This window comes from Suricata suricatta, chromosome 10 (genome assembly GCF_006229205.1).
Source record: "Suricata suricatta isolate VVHF042 chromosome 10, meerkat_22Aug2017_6uvM2_HiC, whole genome shotgun sequence".
NCBI classification, from domain to species: domain Eukaryota; kingdom Metazoa; phylum Chordata; class Mammalia; order Carnivora; family Herpestidae; genus Suricata; species Suricata suricatta.
Genome location: NC_043709.1, coordinates 94,463,416 through 94,482,397, shown reverse-complemented (window position 1 = coordinate 94,482,397; position 18,982 = coordinate 94,463,416). Strand labels below are relative to the sequence as shown.

At 38.0% G+C, this 18,982-nt stretch overlaps 2 protein-coding genes and 2 pseudogenes across 3 annotated transcripts in view; 1 reads left to right on the top strand and 3 right to left on the bottom strand.

Annotated features, from left to right (window-relative positions):
• Positions 1-357: 357 nt before the first annotated feature.
• On the bottom strand, positions 358-7,415 carry MAGOHB (mago homolog B, exon junction complex subunit). Of its 2 annotated transcripts, none has more exons than XM_029954070.1 (5): positions 7,244-7,415; positions 5,686-5,744; positions 4,436-4,546; positions 2,377-2,459; positions 358-703 (listed from the first exon to the last, which is right to left on the bottom strand). In XM_029954070.1, the coding sequence occupies exons 1-5, from the start codon at positions 7,404-7,406 to the stop codon at positions 604-606; spliced, it is 516 nt and encodes a 171-aa protein (XP_029809930.1). In that variant the 5' UTR covers positions 7,407-7,415; the 3' UTR covers positions 358-603. The 2 variants fall into 2 exon arrangements, with proteins under 2 accessions (XP_029809930.1, XP_029809931.1); XM_029954071.1 differs by having other exon boundaries at positions 5,686-5,788; positions 7,244-7,322.
• A 1,408-nt stretch (positions 7,416-8,823) lies between these two features.
• Positions 8,824-9,476, top strand: LOC115304964 (annotated as a pseudogene).
• A 3,054-nt stretch (positions 9,477-12,530) lies between these two features.
• Positions 12,531-18,982, bottom strand: part of STYK1 (serine/threonine/tyrosine kinase 1) — a 44,827-nt gene continuing 38,375 nt past the window's right edge. Inside the window, exons 9-11 of the mRNA XM_029954421.1 lie at positions 18,280-18,320; positions 17,565-17,661; positions 12,531-13,593 (exon numbers count right to left, since the gene is read on the bottom strand). Coding sequence (XP_029810281.1) covers positions 13,389-13,593; positions 17,565-17,661; positions 18,280-18,320 — 343 coding nt within the window. The 3' untranslated portion in view covers positions 12,531-13,388. The remainder of the gene's footprint in view (positions 13,594-17,564; positions 17,662-18,279; positions 18,321-18,982) is intronic.
• LOC115304294 lies at positions 15,697-16,436 on the bottom strand (annotated as a pseudogene).

The window sequence follows — 18,982 nt, the reverse complement described above, 5'->3', positions numbered from 1 at the left end:
CAGAACAAAAGATGTGTTTAACTTGGGGTTCTGATTTTACTTTTGTATTCCTTCAGGCAATTATTGATTATGCCAAAAATAGTTAAATTTTAATAATTCCTGAGGGGGTTGTGATAAATGTAAAAAATCCAGAATCTTCTGTAAACAGCTTCTATAGGCACTAAAAAGCTTATGTCCCACTAGGTATGGAAGTAATAAAGGAAGATGTGTAACTGTCTTTAACAGATGAGACTCCGGCCCCATAAAAGAACTTCTGCCATAGGATGTCCTACTAGAACAAATCTTTATAATCTTAAGAGTGAATAAAAAATTGATCCTTCTGAAAAAAAACCAAAAACAAAAAAACCACTCTCCATCCAGGCTTTGATATGTTTTATTGGAGCAAAATCTCAACAAAAGTTGCTTTTATTTACAGAATTTAATGTGTGAGGACTATCCAACCACTGAGACCCAAGTGAGAATAACCATTAAGCCTGTTTATGTATTTTCTTATTTTTAGTCGGCATACAAAACAAGTTTCACATTTATAAAAATCCCACTATTGTAAATGACAAACCCATCCCTCAATTAAATATAAAAACAGCTTAAAAAAAAACATACAATTTAGATTGGTTTAATCTTGAAATGTAATCCAATAAGGCTAAAAACTAAACATTTCAGGTCCTGTACCAAGTAGTAAAATACTCGAAGGCCTTCAGGATCCCTAAAATTTAAAAAGGTAAGAGTTACTTTTTTGTTCCTAAAATGAAACATATAGTTTTATAAGTTAATTGCTAAAACAAAACAAAAAACGAAACAAAGGAATCCAGGAGAAAGGATTTGCTGCAACTAAAATGAACATAGTGAACAATTTTCATTTGTCTATCTTTTCTACAAAAAAATATAAATTTTCTTCACTAGTATTCATTTCATACTTATTCATTTTCTTATCAAAGTAATAGCTTTGTATAAAGCAGATAAATGTATAAAGCAGAAAATATTATAAAGAAAGAAAAAATAATACTCATAATACTACAAAGTGACACTCCTCACAGAAAAACTATAAATATTTTGGCATTTCTCTATTTTCCTAACAAAAATCATTCCCTATGCCCTTTTTTTATTTTAATAATTTTAATGTTTGTTTAATTTAGAGAGAGAGACAGAGTGCCAGCCAGGAAGGGGCAGAGAGAAAGGGAGATACAGAATTTGAAGCAGGCTCCAGGCTCTGAGCTGTCAGCACAGAGCCTGACGTTGGGCTCAAACTCACAAACTGTGAGATCATGAACTGAGCTGAAGTCAGAAGCTTAACCAATTGAGCCACCCAGGGGCCCCTGTTCCCTGTGCCCTTTTTAACATTATGTTTTCCAGTACATTAATTTGCAAATGATTTCTAATTAACAATTCTTTTTGTTAAACATTTGGATTTTTCCCCAATTATAAGTAAAACTTCTATGACCTTCTTTATGACTAATAAAGCCTTTCATTTTTGAGATTATTTCCCTAAAATAGATGCTCAGAAGTGAAATTACTGAGTCAAAGATGAATTCAAAATGCTAGCACCTCCTGATGCACAATCACCTAACTGCTTTCCAAAAAACACTGTACCAATTTAAAGTCCCAGTTACGATATGAATGCAGCCACATCCTCACCACTGTGGGAAAAGAAATATGATAGTTTAAAAGTATCTGGTCGGTCTTTATTGTATCCAGTGGTTACAATACATTGATTCCTTCCTCCTCTCCTCTAACAAATATTTACCAAGCACCTATCTGTGCCAAGCCCTGTAACTTTGGAGATAGAGCAAGGTTCTCATGGAGTTTATTTTCAAACCAGAAAAGCAAACAAGTAAGTTATTACAATTTAGGGTGATAAGAGAAAGAGGACTAAGGAAACATCTTGAGGGGTAAAGAGAGAAACTTCAAGAAGAGAAATTTTTCAGACAAAAACAATAGTATGTCCTACAAAGGCCCAGAGGAAACAAACTCGGAAAGACAGGGGAAGCTAAAACCATACTTAAGTTACAATGAATTTTTCAATTTCTTTCAAATATTAAACTCAAAGATGAGAATGATGTCATAATAGATGATATAATCCAATAAGGATTTCTTTTAAACTTTGTGAAACTATATCCAGATTTTTACCAAAAATAGCTACTATAACTTACTTAGTCATTATTGTACATAGTTGTCAGATTAACATTCTTTGGATAATCAGAAAAATATGCTGCTAACCACTTTGATAGCAAGTCTTTAATAACATAAAAGTCAGAATTACATCTGCATAACAAAATGATAGGATGCCAACAAAATTATCTTAGAAAACTGACTACTGTTCTAAAAGGAGCCTCTCTAATTAATTATGTCAACTTAGTCTAAATACTTTAACATACTCACTTTGACTGATTTACATCGATAAGAGAACCTATTTTTGATGTGGTAAAAGAAATGTGTTCATCTCCAATTACAATTTCAAGCTCCTGGAAAAAAAAAAAAAGATTCATGTAGTTAACGTAAAACTCCATCTCAGAAGTGTCTGCATTTCTGTTACCTAGAGGTCTGATTGTGAGTTTTCTAGCAGTCATAGAGGAGAAAAAAAGAAAACACAAAGGAAAAGGAACTTGACCTGTTAGACATAAACTATGTCTGTAAAATAAAAACCTCATTGACTGTTCAGGAGTTCCCAACATTAGGACTGACCAAGAATTGCTTTCCAGGGATCTCCTAACGAAGACACTCTAAAACTGAATGATATACTTAAGAGTGACACATGACATTTCTAGGTCTGTAAAAATGAAAGACATAAGTTTGAAGCACAATGCTGTAAAACTAATAATATGGGTATAAGCCTATTTTCAATAAATAAATATGAGCACATTTAACCTTTCTACCAGGCTTTATAAATAAAATAGAGAGTACTAAGAGCACCACTTTGGCATCTACTGCGTATGAGGCCCTGCTGCTAGGGACTCTACAAACATACTCTGCAATCCCTAAAATACCCTTCTGAGGGTATTTTACAAATGCAAAAATACAAGATTCATTAAGCACAGCAAGAAACACCGACATTTACACCACGAATAAGTGACAGGACTGATATTTGAATCCTGGGCTGTTAAGACTGAAAAGACTCACACTTGTTTGCCTTCATAAAACATTTAAAATTAAAAACTTGTAAAAAAAACACACATGCTGTAGACATTCTTAGTGGGCCATAATTACTGTATAAATTTTTCTCTATATTTTATCTGCAAATCTAGAACCAATAATTAAGAGGCTATGTCTGTCGTGATTTATCAGGTTAAATAACAAATGCCATTAAAGGCAGTCTCAGCCATCTATCTGACCAAACGACCCAATTACATGCAGCCATATATCTGATCAAACGATCCAGGCACACCCAATACGGAGAATTACCTAAGTCTCTCAAACAATCATAAAATCCTGGGCTTAAAGATCCAATAGATGATCTCTGGAACATGCCTAACCCTCTCCACTAATCAAAACATAAATAAACACATCATCAAGTGGGTGGATGAAAATACTGGGGTCTCACGGAGTCTAAAAGAGATAAAAGGTTTACTGCTATTGTGTCTGTTTTTCAGCACAAATGTACCTGTTGCATAAAACTGAGATTTAAATGTATTTTTTAAAAGTGTTTACAATGCAAAAAATAACTGTTAACTCTTACCTTGGCCTACCTAAATAATGTTCCTTTAAACAGAAGAGCTAAGTGACTGCTACAGATACCAGCTTCTATTCGAGTTCTCCACATTTTCTTCTAGATAAAGTACTATAAAGTCAAAGAAGGTGATATGAAGTGTAATTCTCAGGAATATAAAAAAGTGAAATGAAGTGTTTCTTCCACCAAAAATTGGACCTCATGTCTTCAAGAGGTGAAAAGACCCAAACTGTCTCTTTACAAACTGAAATGAAATCTTCAAAGTTCTTCAGAAGCCCTCTGAGAAGCATTAATTACTCGAAAGGGAGGATGAGGCAAAAGCAATGGTCAGTTTGAACAAAGACACCGGTCAAATCCCTCTCTTGAGCATAAGGATACAGAGTTCTCGAAGTCATAAAAAATGAAGAACGTAAATTTCAGAGCCAATAAGAATCCTGTCTTGAATTTAACACACTGTACTTATTCCTAATACATGTAACACACAATAGGACTTATTCATAACAGTGTGAAAACATCATAACTTTAACTGGTGAGGCCAGAGAAGACTGGTCAGAAAGAGGTCTAAATGTAGAGCTATGCATTGACTCCTTTACTACTCAGAGGTAGCCCAGAAAATAAGCCTAAGTGAAATAAAATTAAAGAGCATTTATCAGGTGCCTACTAAATGGAAAATCAAAGAATCAGTGAGGATCTATTCTAAATAAATAAGAGAAACATAACAATTATGTTACCAATTTTTAACATATATGCGTTTAAAGAACCATTAACACGAACCTGTCGGCCAACTCTGTCAGGGGGAGGCCACAAAGCATCATCTTCTTTTGTGATTTCACTGTCATCAATAATTCTCTTCAGTTCTTCCATTACACTCTTGTGTACATAAGCCTGAAAATAAGTTACAACAGAAATTTAACGGCCATTGCTTCCCACAACTCAGAATGAAATAGTAACACAATGTTACGAACACAAATATGCAAAGAGTATCATAGAAAAATCTAATTCTGATTCCAAAACTACATGATGAGAGAGAATCACTCATCCTTAGGATTTTTCTTCATTTCTTGCCCTTTCCTTCAATATACATTTGTCTCCAAATTTAAAAAAAAAGAAAGAAAGAAAGAAAGAAAGAAAGAAAGAAAGAAAGAAAGAAAGATAATTCACACTAGCTTCCTTTTAAAACCCTGGATTCTGACTTTGTAACATGGGACTCAATTACCCGAGTGATTAATGGGAATAACGGGAAATCTATAAGGTGAAGAGAGACAAATACAAGACGACATCTCACAGTTACTGATCTGAACTTTTTTCCCATCCCTAACTTTTGAGCCTTTCATTTAAACCACACTGTGTTTGGCACCTGGGTAGCTCAGGTCAAGATCTCATGAGTTTAAGAGTTTGAACCCCGAATCAGGCTCTCTACTATCCCGGCAGAGCCCATTTTGGATCCTCTCCCTCTCCCTCCCTCTCTCTCCCTCCCTCTCTCTCTCTCTCTCTCTCTCTCTCTCTGCACCTCCCCTGCTCATGTTCTCTCTCTGGAGCACCTGGTGGCTCAGTTGGTTAAGCATCTGACATCGGCTCAGGTCATGCCCTCACAGTTTGTGAGTCTGAGACATATGTCAAGATTTCTGCTGTCAGCACAGAGCCTGCTTCAGATCCTCTGTCTCCCCTACCTCTGTCTGCCCCTCCCCTACTTGTTCTCTTTCTCTTTCTCAAATAAATGAATAAAAACTTTAAAAAAAATAAAACTCACTCTGTGTTTAAATTTTGACTATCAATTAGTTTTAAATAGTGAATGTGTATAGAGACAAAATGAATTAAATTATATAGTCAAAGGTGGGCCTACAATTTAAGGTATTAGATTGCTTCTTTTGACGTTGCACATGCTACAATTATCTAATTTAAATAGAATCACTTTTCAATCTATAAAGTGGCTTCTTTATAGTAACACAGCCTTAGATGTAGTTTTGTAAATTCAAAAAAGATATGGTCAAATGTAAAAAATCAGACATTCGAAAAGAACTTACCTCCTTTCTGATCATGACATCATTTTTATAATTGCTGTTGTTGGCATATCTAAGCTTTCCTGTGGGGAGTGGAAAAAAATTCAATCTATAACAGCAAAAACTGCTAAAAAAAAAAAAATAAAGAAATGACACTGTAAGCAATTTTGAAGGTAAAGACCATTTTATACTACTTTTTTTCTTTACTAATATTTCTGTCTTTTTATCATAAGATCAATGCTATATCTATACTCAAATATTTGCTGGCAAAAAGTTAGCTAAAGTTGAAGCTGTCATTTTCAAATACGCCATACCTTTAATATAATTTTTAAATATTCAATGTAATTTTTAAATATTTCATGCCTTCAATATAATTCAATACAACTGGAGGATTTTTTTTAAGTTTATTTATTTATGGGGGGCTGGAGAGCACAAATTGGGGAGGTGCCGAGAGACAGAATCCCAAACTGATAGCACAGAGCCCAATATGGACTCCGTCCCACGAACCACAAGATCATGACCCAAGCCAAGATGAACACTAACCAACTGAGCCACCCAGGAGGCCCTTTAGGGTCTCTTTAATAAACTTTCTTGTTTCACCATCAGTAGATTCTCTACCTTTGTATTTTGTTAACGGTGAGCCTCCAATCTGGTCTGTTTGGGAACCCTGGAGTCAGGTGCTCCTATAGCCCTGCGCACCAGCTATAATTTCAACTGTTACTTTCTCTAGGAAGCTTTCCTTGACTCCTACACGTAGCCCTAACCATTCCCCTCTTTTGTACTCTTAATGCATCCTATGGGAAACAACTGTATTTAAGAACCCTAAACACATCATTACATTCATTTTTTTAAAGTAAATTTTTTAAATATTTATTTATTTTGAGAGGGGCAGAGAGAGGGAGGCACAGAATCCTAAGCAGGCTCCAGGCTCCGACCTGTCAGCACAGAGCCAGACGCCGGGGTTCGGGGCTCGGGGCTCGGGGCTCGGGGCTCGAAGTCAGGAACCGCGAGATCATGACCTGAGTCAAAGTCAGCCGCCTAACGACTGAGCAACCGAGGCACCCCATTACATTCATGTTTTAAGGCGTGCCCTCTTCAGAACAGGTCCCATTCCTTTTCCTAGACACGTGGCCTTGGAGACAGGGCCTGAATGAATACAATGGTTGAATGGGGAGTCCGAAAATTACTGACACCGGAAGATCTCAGGCATCCACTGGACCACCGCATGACGGGATGTTCTTCAAAATGTTCAAGTATGAAGGCAGGTAACCTAGATGCCTTTTGAGGTCCCTTCCGGTGCGCTGAATGCAGGATTCAGATTACCCCAAATTTTCAATATCTGACAGGATTAGACTTCCTGAATTAATTTACACCGATTAATTTTCTTTTAGTCGTAGAACCAATTCATGCCTCTGATAGACTTTAGTTCGTATTTATTTCTGCTCTCGCGGTGACCTCCGCCCCCACCGTACACTCGCAAGCCCACTGATGGTGGCTCAGCCCACCCCGCCCCCTCCGCGTCCCTTCCGCTCCGCTTCCCCGCGCCGCGCACCGCACTAGGCGCCGCCGCTCCCCTGCTCACCGTCGGGCCGAAACTCGAACTCCAGAAACTCGTGTCCAAACTTGCCCTTGTGCCCTACATAGTAGCGCAGGTAGAAATCGCTGGCCATAGCCATTTTTGTCCTCCAGTTAAGCTCGCCGGAGGCCTGGCCTACGTGCCGCCCGGCGCCTGGTAGTGACGTCATCGCCCAGGGTAAACGCGTCACTGCGGGCGTGCCTTTCTGGTCCCCGGTCTCTGGAGGAAAGCGACAAGGCGGAGTCTCAGGCGAGAGACCTGGAGGCTGGAGGCGCTGTGGGCACGTGAATGTGGTTTACCAGGGTTGGAAGAACCTTTTTTTTCAAAATTAAGTAGATCGTGTTACACAAGAAAACGCAGTAGCGGGAAAATGTGATAGTGTAAATATATATATATATATATATATATATTTATATATATAAATATATATTTTTATGGGCTTAGAATTAAGGTAAATATATATATTTATTTTATATATATAAATATATATATATATTTTTTTTTTATGGGCTTAGAATTAAGGTTTCAAGTCGCTTTTTACTTTTAGGGTCTCTAATTCTCGCGGTATCCTGCTCTCACGAGGGGGGTGTGGCATTAATCCCCCTGTCACTGGTGGACTGAGGAAAGATAAAGCCAGAATCGAAATAGTAGACCTGGAATACAACTCTTTCCTCCAGTTAAATTTCTAACCGGAGCTTTCCCCTTTGGACAATGATTGCTAGTGGTCTAGCAGCTAGAAGAAGCCTATAACAGAGATGAAAGTAGAAAGAATCCATCAGGCAAGAGGTCTGAAATTTGAAAGGCATATTGAAACTAAAGATACCTGAAGTCACTGTGTTAAATGGCTCCTTTTAATAGTAAAACGTGTACCATTCAGTAAGGGTTAATCTGTAGTAGCCTGTGGAGTTTTGGCAATTTGACTTAAGACCAAATGGTTTAGCCCACGTTTCTTACCAGAAATAATTACACTGGGGAGGTGAAAGACTGCTCCAATGTGGAATGGGTTTTGAAGGAGGTGGAAAGACAAAGTGGACTTTTTCACAGTCTACTTTTCGAATATTATTGGTCACCCTGTTTTTACCAGCAGAGTAATACTATTGGGTGACCTGTAACCTTCAGCAATATTTAAAATAAACAGTGGCAGTCAGAAGACCTGGGATTCATTCCCATCACTTATCTCTACTAACCTTGGTTACCTAGTCACTGTCCAGACCTGTTTGTTCACCAACCAAAGGAATATCCTACAGTCAACTTTGCCAGACTCAGGAATTGTTGAGAAGATCAAATGAGATAATACATATATGATGAGCTTTAAAACTTATAAAAACAGGGGCTCCAGGGTGGCTCAGTCAGTTAAGCATCCAACTGGCTCAGGTCATGATCTCGCAGTTCATGAGTTAAAGCCCCACATCCAGCTCTGTGCTAACAGCTCAGAGCCTGGAACTTGCTCAGATTCTGTGACTTCCCCTCTCTCTGCCCCTCCCTTACTTGTGTGTGTGTGTGTGTGTGTGTGTGTGTGTGTGTGCGCGCGCGCGCTCTCTCTCTCTCTAAAATAAATAATTTAAAAACTTTTTAATTTATAAAAACATGAATTTTAACAAGCATTTCGTATGTGCCAGAAATGGACAGACACTGGTAATGATGATAGTGCCCTTAACACGTTTAGTCTAGAAAAGCAAGCAAATATGTAGTCAAATATTAACACAAGGAAGCAAATATTACAAGAATATTTTTAGCTCTTTTGAGGAAGTCGTGGTCTCAGCTGCAAGGAAGCTTTGGACTTCTCGGCTCCTGTTCCTGACTCACCTGCAAGGAAGCAGTCATGAGGAAGCAACACCATGGCCATGGCTTTTAAAGACACTGGAAAGACACCCTTGGAACCAGAGGTGGCAATTCACTGAATTATAATTACTCTAATCAGCCACAACTTAAATGCTGACATGATCAGAGACATAAAGGAAAAGAATCTCAAAGTGAAAGGACCAGTTCAGATGCCTACTAGATGCACCACAAGGAAAATTCCTTGTGGTGAAAGTTCTAAGACTCGGAATCGTTTTCAGATGAGGACCCACAAGTGACTCATTGATTTGCACAGTCCTTTTGAGATCGTTAAACAGATTACTTCCAAGAGTATAGAGCCAAGAGTTAAGGTGCATTGCAGGTGCTTAACTAAACCTTTTAAATAACTTGATTATTAGTTGTAAGAAAGAGAGAGGAGAGAGGAGAGAGAGAGAGAGAGAGAGAGAGAAGGAAGGGAGGGAGGGAGGGAGGGAGGGAGAAAGAGAAAGAGAGAAAGAGAAAGAAAGAAAAGAAAGAAAAGAAAGAAAGAAAGAAAGAAAGAAAGAAAGAAAGAAAGAAAGAAAGAAAAGAAAGAGAAAGAAGGAGAAAGAAAGAGAGAAAGAGAGAAAGAGAGAAAGAGAGAAAGAAAGAAAGAAAGAAAGAAAGAAAGAAAGAAAGAAAGAAAGAAAGAAAGAAAGAAAAGAAAACAAATTTTTTAAATGCTGGTAGTACAGCCAAAGAAGCAAGTCACTTTATTGGGGAGTAGGGGAAATTGAAGAAAGGGAAGTATCAAGGAAGGCTTGTGATGATGTACAATTTGAATTGTACCTTGTTGAGTAAGTTCAGTATATGGTCAAAGGTAGGGAAAGCATTCAGGGCAGGAAATAGCCTGGACAAAGGCACAGTAGTGTGAAAGTTCATGATTCAAGAAGTTTGTGCGAGTAGAATGACTAGAAAGGCAGACTGGGCCAGATTATGTTGTGTCTATATCAACACTTACGTAACTGTCAATATAGAAATCTATGCTAACCATTGTATAAATACTAATATAGAAAAATTATTCCATTCCTAATATTTGCTGCTATTATGGAAAATATACCAGAGACATAAAGCACAGTCTCCTAACACTAAGATGACTGACTACCTGTTTCAGTTTGCTCAGGGCTAGGGAGTTTCCCGGGATATGGAACATTTCAGTTTTAAAGCCTGCAAAGACCCAGGCAATTCAGGAGCAGTTGGTCACTGTACTTACTACAAGAATAACCCACAGAAATCTGACCACAATATTCCATAGTATCTCTAAAAATATAGGCAATAATCCATTTGGGTTGTTTTGTTTGTTTGTTTGTGTGTGTGTTTGCTGTACAGAGAACCTCATTCAGTATCTTTCCATTCCCTAGTACATATCCATTAAATTTTTGGCACACATGCCAGTGTTCATCTTCGTGCTTACGTAAAAAAGCCACAGGTACTAGAACTATGACTATGTCAATAGCACGTGTGGAATGCGGTAGAAAGATATTTATCTGTAGGCCAATTACTGCTTTGATACCCTACAAAGATTTCTGCAGTAAAGACTAATCCTTTATAATGCTATCCGTTTTTAAGGTGAAATGTAAAAATATATTTATTTAATCCTTTATATATGAAAATAATCTCTCATATCATTATCTTTTTTTTTTTTTTTACATTTTACATTTATTTATTTTTTGAGAGATAGAGTGAGACAGAGCATGAACAGGGAGGGTCAGAGAGAGAAGGAGATACAGAATCTCCAGCACAGAGCCTGATGCGGGGCTCAAACCCACCAACCGTGAGATCATGACCTGAGCTGAAGTCAGACCCTTAACCGACTGAGCCTCTCAGGCACCCCTTGTATCTTTATCTCTTGAATCATGATAAGGATTGCAAAGTGGTCTTCTTGGATGGTATACAATGGAGATGTGGAAATGTTCAGAGTGGCTGGTGAGCACTTGAAATGTAGCCAGAGAGGCTAGGAACTGAATTTTTTCTTTTTAAAGATTTTATGTGTGTGAATTTAAAATAATACTGAATAGCCACATGTGTCTATTGGCTACCATGTTGGACAGTGACGTTATATAGGAACTATTTCATACACTTTTTTGGGTTGGAAATATTTTTCAAACACAGAAATCTCAATCTCAATCTGTAGACTTTAAATTAGAGCATACTTATTACTATGGTAATAGTAATAAGTATGCTCTCAGTTTATTTATGAAAATAATGTTTCCAGCTGCTTAAATGAAGCCAATATAGAATTATTTCTGTCTTTGTTAATATAACCAATCTGTGGTTAGCTTTAAAATACCCTTCTGAAGTAATTACGAAATATACATTTTATTTCCAACTCCAGATGAAAATAAGCCTTAATTATTTAGTCAAATATAGAATATTCATTGATAAAATAATGTATTTTAAGTTCATTGCTTTCAGTTTCATGGTGATTTTAAGTTTATTGTTTTCAGCTTCATGGTAATAAATCAAGTCAGAGGGCTATGGTCAGAGATGGTTATTTTTTAAGTATTAATTTAGTCTTTTTAAAATGTTCTGATTTTCCCTTCATCTAAAATTTTCTTCCTTGGATATCTCAAGTTTGCTTTATCCTCACACATCTTTTGACTTTTCCCTCACTATTTTAAATTATCAAGTTATTCCTACTTATAATTTTCAGAAATATGTTCTAAATTTCCTGAGATAAACACTAGAGAGAACAGGATTTTTTGATCTTTTCTTTTCTTTTCTTTTCCTTCCTTTTCTTTATCAGTAGCTTTTGAATAATGTGATTTTGTATTTACAGAACAAAACTTCCAGGGCTATCTCTTTCCATTAAATAAAAAAGACATGGGTAGGAAGGGAAAAAAATAAGGAAACTACCATTTATTGAGCACATATGTGCCAAATATAGTGCAAATATGTATATTCTCATCCAGTCCTCACAACAACCCTGTGAGGTAGGTATTATCCCCATTTACACATGAGGAATCAGTATTCTGGCAATGTAGATTATCTCTTGAATTTTTCTGATAACATTAATTTCCATTTATTTACTTTGATGCTATTATAGAGATTTCAGCAGCAGCTGTATACTAGAAAATCCTATTTTTATTCAATAAATATTAATTTAATGAAGTTTCACAGTACATCAGTGAATGATTGAAAATCAGAAACTACCATCCTTCTGTCTCAGATGACATCCTTTTCTAACCCTTTTAAAGTCCTTTTGGACTACTAAGCATTCACATTTCCTACTTATTAAACACATTGTACAGGTGACCCTTGAACAGCGCAGGGATTAAGTGCGCCAACACCTGCACAGTCAAAAATATCTATATAACTTTGGACTCCGAAACTTAACCAGCATAGCCTGCAGTTGACCAGAAGCCTTACCAAAAACATAAACAGTTCATTAGCACATATTTTGTATCTTCTATGTATTATATACCATATTCTTACAATAAATAAACTAGGAAAAAAAGGAAATGTCAAATTATAAGGAAGAGAAAATACATTTACAGTTTTGCACTGCATTTGTCAAGAAAAAAATTCCATGTGTGAGTGGACCCACCCAGTTCAAACCTATCTTGTTCAAGGGTCAACTGCATGTTCATCGCCAGCCTAATGGACTCTCTAGCCTGAGTCTCTGTAGTCTTATGGGGACCAGGAACAATAGATGTTGAATGTTCCTAATCATGAAAGGACCTCGCCAGCTTCTAGTTAAAAGCAATTCCGGCAGAGTTCACTTGCCTCATAATTACATAAAAGGAGACCAATTTTCTCCCATCTATACCCAAAGGGAAACTCAGAAGCTTTCCTTCAGGATCATCCTCCAGTCCTGGATGAATGGACCAGGACTGAAGAACTTTATCTCCTTCCTCCACCACCTCTTTAAAGGATGACTGCGGTCCATATCTATACTCTTTAATTTTCTTTCTCATCAACTTCTTTGTCAGCTTTCTGTTCCCTCAGTTGCTTGCAACTTCTCTGGACCCTATAATAAGTTAGGTAAAAGCATGCTTCAAGAGGAAACCAGCCTGTGGTGGGAGGGCCAGCGCACGTGTGCAATTCCAGGCAAGCACTGTAGATTTCTAAAACTTTCTTTGCAATGATACTAATCACCACGTCTACACTGGGTCTTCAGGGCTGAGACAGCAGAGATGAAACTGTACTTCTCAGTCTCCATGGTAGGTGATGCATAGAGCCTCATCTAGCATCACTTCATGCATCTAGGGAAATGTGTCGGGGCAGGTCCTATTTCTCCCTTTATGTCCCACTAGAAAGCTATTCTCTGTTCTTGGAGGAGTTCATCCCAGTCGGATATGATCACCCATAAGTGTTTCTTGCCCGAGGATCTTCAAAGGATGCTGTAGCTGTAGGAGAGGCTCTCCATGCCGATACCAGCCACAGCCGCATACAACTCAGGCACCACCAACTCGGGTACTTGCAACACAGCCTTGTCATTTGCAGTCCGAGCGGCAGTTTCTAGGCGTGCGTGGAGCTCTTTGAGTGAGGGGCGGCTCTCCTCACTCCAGCGCCAGCAGGACTTCATGAGATTATACCTGAAAGGGAAGCAAGAGAAACTGACTTCCTTGACAAGGCAAATGTTTGAGGAACACATCTCTTCTAATAAACCTTAACAACAACAACAACAACAACGTGATTGTCTTTAATCTACTTCTCATTGTCCTCTCATATTCTTCCCAGAGAATAATATTCCTTCTTATCCTCCTGGTCCTAAATCTCTTAATATATTCTTCTCATCAGGGGCTTTTTTACATTAGGATGACCAGGGGCACCTGGGTGGGCTCAGTCAGTTAGGCGTCTGACTTTTGGTTTCCACTTGGCTCATGATCTTGAGGTTCGTGGGTTTGAGCCCTGCCTCAGGCTCCATGCTGATAGTGCGGAGCCTGCTTGGGATTCTATCTCACATCCTCTCTCTCTGCCCTTCCCCTGCTTGCTCTGTCTCTCAAAATAAATAAATAAATAAATAAATAAATAAATAAATAAATAAATAAACAAAATTTTAAAAAAATTTATAATAGGAGTGACTGAGGATTTCTCAAACTGGAATCAGTATGGCAAAGCACTTGTTTTCATTCTATTGCCAAAAAGTCTCACAAGTGTTCTCATCTTTAGATGTTACTAACTTGTAGCATTCCAGACCCCTGCTGTAAGGTGTCTCCCAGTAAAAGCCACACTACAGCCAGGAAAATAAGAAATAGAAGAAAAATAATAAAATAAGAATAATATGATTCCTATTATTTTGAATAATCTAGTTAATTAAATATTTCCTTTCATTAATCCAGGTCATTTCCCTCCTTTGTTATTTAGCTTTTCCAGGAAATTGCCTTAACCTAGATAAAAGTACTTACCACCTTTAAGCTTTCTTTTCTTCAGTCCAGTTTACAAAGAATTAATAATGTCTCTTATTAAACACCTTGTTCATGGCTCATTCCTCTCAAGAACCTACAGTGGTTTCAACGTAAAGCTGACATCCTCCCTGCTAGCTTCTCTACCTCAGAGACCTTGCCTAACTGCACCCTCTCCTCCAGCCAAGTCAGTGTCTTGCAATGCCTTTGATGTGGGGTTTTTTTTTAAATGTTTATTTATTTTTGAGAGAGATACAGAGATACTGCACGAGTGGGGGAGGGGTGGAGAGAAAGGGAGAAAGGGAGACACAGAATCTGAAGCAGGCTCCAGGCTCTGAGCTGTCCGGGGCTCAAACTCACAGACCATGAGATCATGACCTGAGCTGAAGTCAGATGCTCAACCAACTGAGCCACCCAGGCGCCCCAGATGTGGTTCTTAACACCCAACTCTGTCTTTGCTCATGCTATGCCCAATTCCTTGAATACCCTCTCTATGATCGTCATTTCCTTCAGGTTTGTTTTTTATCTCAATTCTTCTGTGCAAACTTCCCCTAAAAACCTCAGCCCACACTGTGTCTCCCACATCCTTACTGCTGTACAGTGAGATAGTGGAAAAGATGCTAATTTAAAAACACTGATAACATTTAGCAAGAACTTATTTTATAAGGCATGGTAGTGGAACTTACCATGCAGTATTTTATTTTAACCTCACAATAACACTGAGGTAGGATGATCATTATACCTATTTCAGGAAAATAAACAATGTTCAGTAAAGTAACAGAACTAGGAGTGAATATGTATGTTTTTTACTCTTGACCTGAGTCTGAACTTTCCATCATTCTTTTATATTGCCTCCCAGTTTATGCTGATTTCCATATTGGGGTTTTTTGTGTGTGAGATTTTTTTAATTACACTCCATAGACAAGAAATGTTTATAAATTTATAAAGTTATAAATTTATAAGTAAGTTGAAAAACTCATACAGGACTGTTCAAGCCAGAAGTTCCCCTCCTATAAGAATTATAAACTATGCTAATCTTTTACTTAAAATGAAGTGACAACTTATAGTTAATGTATAAGTATAGTGTGCCAAATTCAGTTATGGAAATTATCCTCAAAGTTGCTGTGTGTGACTATTACCAAACCTTTCTGTTTATGCTTCTGGGTGAGAACAGAAGTGATGAAGGCTTAAAGTGACTGGAATTTTCTTCACATGGTTTTTTGTGATCACGTGTGGAGGGGAAGGCTTTTCCTCTAGAGTCCAAAGACAAGGGGTAAGTCCCTTAATTTGAAATCAGAACCGATCTGCTGCTCTGCTAGCCACAGCTAGGACATTGCCATAAACCTTTGATGGAGGATTTCCCAGGATAAGGTTGCAAATGACAGTTCTTGCCATCTTGATGTTTTGGAAAGAGCCAAGGATGTGAACTTTCATGTCAGCCAAAACTATCCGTGTCCGTGTCACATTCTCTATGGTGAATTTGGTCTTTCCTCCTTTGCCCTCGATTCTTCCTATTGCTCTTGACATGTGGTCTCCCTTTAGGGGTTCACATCTGTAATTTCAAAGGACTCTAGAAACAGGTCATCTAGCCTAATGAGGGCAAGTGCATCCTCTACTGAAACCCACGAATAAAGGCTTTCACAAAATCAGCTGCTTTTGTCAGAGCACTAACATCCTTGATTTCTTTACAAGTCCTGATCTCTACATTCCTCGATTCCAAGTTAAAGCCTATCTGAAGTCCCAAATGTTCTACAACAGAAGTAAATATCTTCATCCAGTCCTCTTTTAATGGCGTGTATCTGTTAGCTGGGACTGGAATTTTCCTTGTTTCTTCTTTCCCATTCAGGAATCCATCCCCTGGGAGGGGTGGGAAAACGGGCCTCCTCTGTATCCATGCGGGGCCGCGTCTGCGCCCTGCACGGTCACGGACAGCTGCTCAGGCTGCCATTTCTTCGCCTGCCGGCTACCCTTGCGAGTGACTTGGGTGAAGCTGTCCTCGGCCCCCATCTCTGGGCCTCCGTCTCCGTTTCCATCCCCAGGAATCTCTAGCCCCAACATGTGCTTCCGGCCAGACCCCGAGTACCGCTGCAATGCGCAGGCGCAGCTCGCAATCGATTTCCATATTGTTTAGATACCTCCTCATCCAAATACTAATTCTTCAAGGTCAGATACTTTATTGGTTCAGTGTTTCCCCCCACCCCCAATATAAAGGACAGCCTTTTACACATAGAAATAGCCTACAAGAAATAGTTATCAACAATCATTCCAGTATAACCAGGCAGTATTATTATACTATATATATGCACGTGTAGGAGTATGTATGTGTGTATATATATGTGTGTGTGTGTATGTATATATATAGTCATGATATTTAACACTTATAATCTGCTAGATAAACTTTGTTGGTGGGAAACTCAGGTGATGGAAATTTACACTTTTAATGCTGAAAAATTTATAAATAGCAATAATTTTATAAGAAATTTATATTAATATATTCTCCCCTAACTTCTTATAAATATTTTAACATTTTCTTATATTCTTTAACAACTCCTTTTTATATTTTATTGGGTACGAAATTCTGTGCATAATTTTTTATTTTTCCACTTTCTGCCTCTGCATTGGCTCACCAGCTGTCCCTTTCAGCTAATATTATTGGATATTCCTCCTACCTTTTTAACTTCTTCTTGCCCTCCTTCTGGTTGGCTTAGAATTTTCTCAGAATTGGGGGGGGGGGGGGAAGCTAAATCCTAATGAGAGCCAGTGAGTAACTCTAGAGCTATATTAGAACTGAGGCTGGCAGTCTCTGATACTGACATTTAGACAAACAAAACACCACTATATTTGCCTTGGATTTAGTCTGCTTCTTGCTTATTTTAGAAGCTTCTGAAAGAACTAAACTTTATCAACTTAGATTCCTAATACAGTTCTCAGTAGTTGCCTCAACACTGCATGTGTGTGTGTGTACAGATATATACACACATATACATACATATATATATGATATATGAGCAGATGTATTTTACTGCATAGGTATGTCCAAGGCTGTATATTAGCACATAAAAGACAGACGGGGATCATCTGAGCCACTTTAAAAGAGCATGATTGATGGAGATCAAAAAAGGATTGCAATAAGAGAAGAGTAGGTCCTAAAAACCACTTACATGGTATGTGTGCAACTACTTGGTTTCTTCATAATTTTCCTTCTTTGGAGATACTGCAGGATGCTGGTAGGAGGAACCTCAGGATATGGCGGTGCCCCTGTTGGTATGGAAAAAATGAGAGCAGCAGGGGAACCTTATGTCCTCCAGAATACCAACTGTAACATAACTCTCCACCCACTGGGGCTAATTGCCTGCAAGAGGTGGAGCCAAGGGGAAAATACTAGAGACATCTAGGTGCTCCCTGGAGATCAAGGAAGGACATAGCTTAGAGAGTCTGGGGGGGCGGGTAAAATAGGTGTTTGGGAGGGAAAACACCTGATAATTTAGGAAACAATTGAGTCTTTATGAAAGTAACAAAGCAAAGTGAGAAATGAGACGTGCCCTCCACTCCCCAAACATGGGGAAATACTGCATTTTCTCAATCAAATGGATTAATAAATCTCAGGGAAATATGTTTATACAAAATCACCCTTGGAATTATTCTTTGAACTTTAAAATATGCTTTGGAATTGGTAAAGTGTTGAGGAAAAGAAAAAAGGGGGAGAAGGAGAAGGAGGAGGAGAGAAAGCTAAAAGAAGGGGGATTTCATGTCAGCCCAGTTCAAACCTCAGAGATTATAGGGAAACCTCTTCTCATGGAACATGTCATCCCCCACTCAAATAAACATACTTATACATTTGCATCAGATACATACTGCTTTAGGGATTCTCCTTACCTAAAGTCACCATCTCATAAAGCAGGATCCCAAAGGACCAGCTGTGAAAGAAACAAAGCCATTAACTTAATTTCTGTTTCTGCCTTTCCTAAAGAGAGCTCATTTAAAGTCTCAGATCTTCAGTAAGAGCCCTATAAAAAGGGAAATGAAGGAGAAATTAAGGGCATCTGATATCATAAGCGAAGTAATTAGAAAGCATTGCTGCTCAATCCCCATCAAGTCTAGTCTCTTTGTGGACTGGATTTATGTCTCCTTTCTTCTACATTTCACATTAATAGATGTTTATTATTATTTGCTAACGTGTGTATGTTTATGCAAACACACAAACACATCAACCCAAACAAAAAGAAATTACCCTTTACATCCTTTTCATCCTTTCCATTTCTTCCTGCTGAAAGTCTTTATTTAAATTTAGCACAAATCCCAGTGAGGCTTATCATTTATCTACTATTTGCGCAATAGCTCTACTGCCCAAACCTAGGAAACATTAACAGAGCACGCATTACACATAATGGGGATAGATATTTGTCAGAGCAATATAATTTGAGAGATGTATACTTCACTATTCTATAATATCATCATTAAGCAATATTTCCCAGTTAAACTTATAACTTCCTGACCTCTATTTAAAAGCAGATCTGAGTGAAGCAGCAAAGTCTCTTATATTAACTGATGTTCTAAATTTCCTCTTCTCCTCACGACA

Excerpts from the sequence above, each read along its gene's own strand:
- MAGOHB (XM_029954070.1), bottom strand. The coding sequence starts at position 7,406 with ATGACGTCACTACCAGGCGCCGGGCGGCACGTAGGCCAGGCCTCCGGC. Across the intron at positions 4,547-5,685 it reads ATGTCATGATCAGAAAGGAG|GCTTATGTACACAAGAGTGT; the intron begins GTAAGTTCTTTT and ends ACTTATTTTCAG. Across the intron at positions 2,460-4,435 it reads CTGACAGAGTTGGCCGACAG|GAGCTTGAAATTGTAATTGG; the intron begins GTTCGTGTTAAT and ends TTTTTTTTCCAG.